Consider the following 1,859-nt stretch of genomic DNA (forward strand, 5'->3'; position numbering starts at 1 on the left):
GTGTAAATAATGCTACATTAACCCCATCTGTAACTGTACCATTGCTTAATGAACCCTATATATTTTACTGAGATTTAGCCGTTTCACTTAAAAAAATGAGCAAAATCTAGTAGAGACATGACTGTTACCATTGTTAAAGCTAAACTTCCAGAAAAAAAGTGGTTCTTTCAAGCATTTTTCTATTATTTTTGTATTTCTGTCTATATAATCTTAACAAAACACACTGAAGGATTGTTTTTATAATGTGGCAGAAATACGGCACTGTAACCCAAAGCTGAATCCCTTCCTGGGAACATAAGTGGAGCTGGATAAATGTTGGTGTTGAACTGATTCCTTTTTGTTTAAGGCATATTTAAAGCAGTACGGCTACCTGCACATCCCACTGGACAAACCACAACCCAACCCTCCACCTGAGACAATACAGGAGGCTCTAAGGTGACGCAACATGAGACGACCATCCTTATAATCGGCTCCACAGTGAAATCAATCACATGTTTGTTAAGTTTCCTGTTTTTGTCAGAATCTTTCAGAAAGCATCAAACCTTCCAGTATCAGGAAACCTGGATTCAGCCACACTGACGATGATGAGGAAGCCTCGGTGCGGCATAGAAGATTTCTTCACTAACAACTCTCTCAAATACCGAGTCATGGGTGGGTATCTTTCCTTTATAAAACACATTCTCAGGCCAGTGAAATGTCTCAGCATTTACTCTGGTCCTTCCTGACCAGGTTACTGGAGGAAAAAGATGCTGACGTACCGGATTTACAACTACACCCCTGACCTGGGTGTAGCCAAGACCCGGCAGGCCATCCAGGCGGCTTTCAAGTACTGGAGCGACGCCTCATCCTTGAAGTTCAGGGAGTTATATCAAGGAAGGGCAGATATAAAAATCTCCTTTCACAGAAAAGACAAAACGTGCCCGGTGCCCTTTGACGGAAGAGGTAAAAGAAACTCATTGTGCAAAAATCTGTGTTTGAAACAGCATTGGAGGATGTGGTTTCTTCCCCTACAGGTCATGTTTTAGCGCACGCGGATGCTCCTGAGTCAGGCATTGTTCACTTTGATGGAGACGAACTGTGGACGGAGGGGAAGAGCTCCGGCTCCAACCTGAGGATTGTGGCAGCGCATGAGATCGGTCACGCTCTGGGTCTGGGTCACTCCCAGTACTACAACGCACTGATGGCGCCCATCTATGTTGGATATCGCTCTAACTTCCAGCTGCATCCGGATGATATTAGAGGGATCCAAGCTTTATACGGTACTGTTGATGCTGCTGATGATAAAACATGACAGCATTGTCACTTTGCATAGTTGCTCCCAGAAATGAGACCAAGTCTTTCCTTAACAAGTCACACTTCTCAAGACTAACTTCAAATTAAGTCCAAGTCCCATGCATTAAATTTCAAGTCAGTATCAGGTCTTAATGAGCAAAGCCCGAATAACGTGACCAAAAAAAACGATCTTAATCGATGAAATGTTTTCACTGTTGTTCTGCATTTCAAATTTTATTTTTTTAATATAACTATCAAAAATCTGTGAATTGAGTCTGACCTGAGTCAAGTCAATGTCCGGTGTTCTGTCAGACCAACATACCCATAGTCAATACGCATGCGCAAGATGTCAGATTTGCGTTTATCCCTTTAGCTCATATTCAGAATTCAAACTTCTGAAAGTTCCTTAAAAATGAAATGATTCCATCCTGTTCAATAAATGATCAGTGTTTTTAATTCAGAGTAATTTTCATGTGAATGTGCTTTACTGGAGGCATCCATGTTTGTCAAAGAACACTACTGCCACTAGGGGGTGTAAATCACATCCATCATGGCGATTCTATTCAGTATTGATTTCCTGACCCAAC

General features: G+C 41.7%; 1 protein-coding gene across 1 annotated transcript in view; it reads left to right on the top strand.

Moving 5' to 3' along the window:
• LOC107080695 (matrix metalloproteinase-19-like) overlaps positions 1-1,859 on the top strand; it is a 10,282-nt gene that overhangs the window by 2,928 nt on the left and 5,495 nt on the right. Inside the window, exons 2-5 of the mRNA XM_015368902.1 lie at positions 347-435; positions 521-651; positions 730-942; positions 1,014-1,259. Of these exons, the coding sequence (XP_015224388.1) occupies positions 347-435; positions 521-651; positions 730-942; positions 1,014-1,259 (679 nt within the window). The remainder of the gene's footprint in view (positions 1-346; positions 436-520; positions 652-729; positions 943-1,013; positions 1,260-1,859) is intronic.

The sequence above is a fragment of the Cyprinodon variegatus genome, unplaced genomic scaffold (genome assembly GCF_000732505.1).
Source record: "Cyprinodon variegatus isolate N-32 unplaced genomic scaffold, C_variegatus-1.0 Scaffold2227, whole genome shotgun sequence".
NCBI lineage: Eukaryota > Metazoa > Chordata > Actinopteri > Cyprinodontiformes > Cyprinodontidae > Cyprinodon > Cyprinodon variegatus.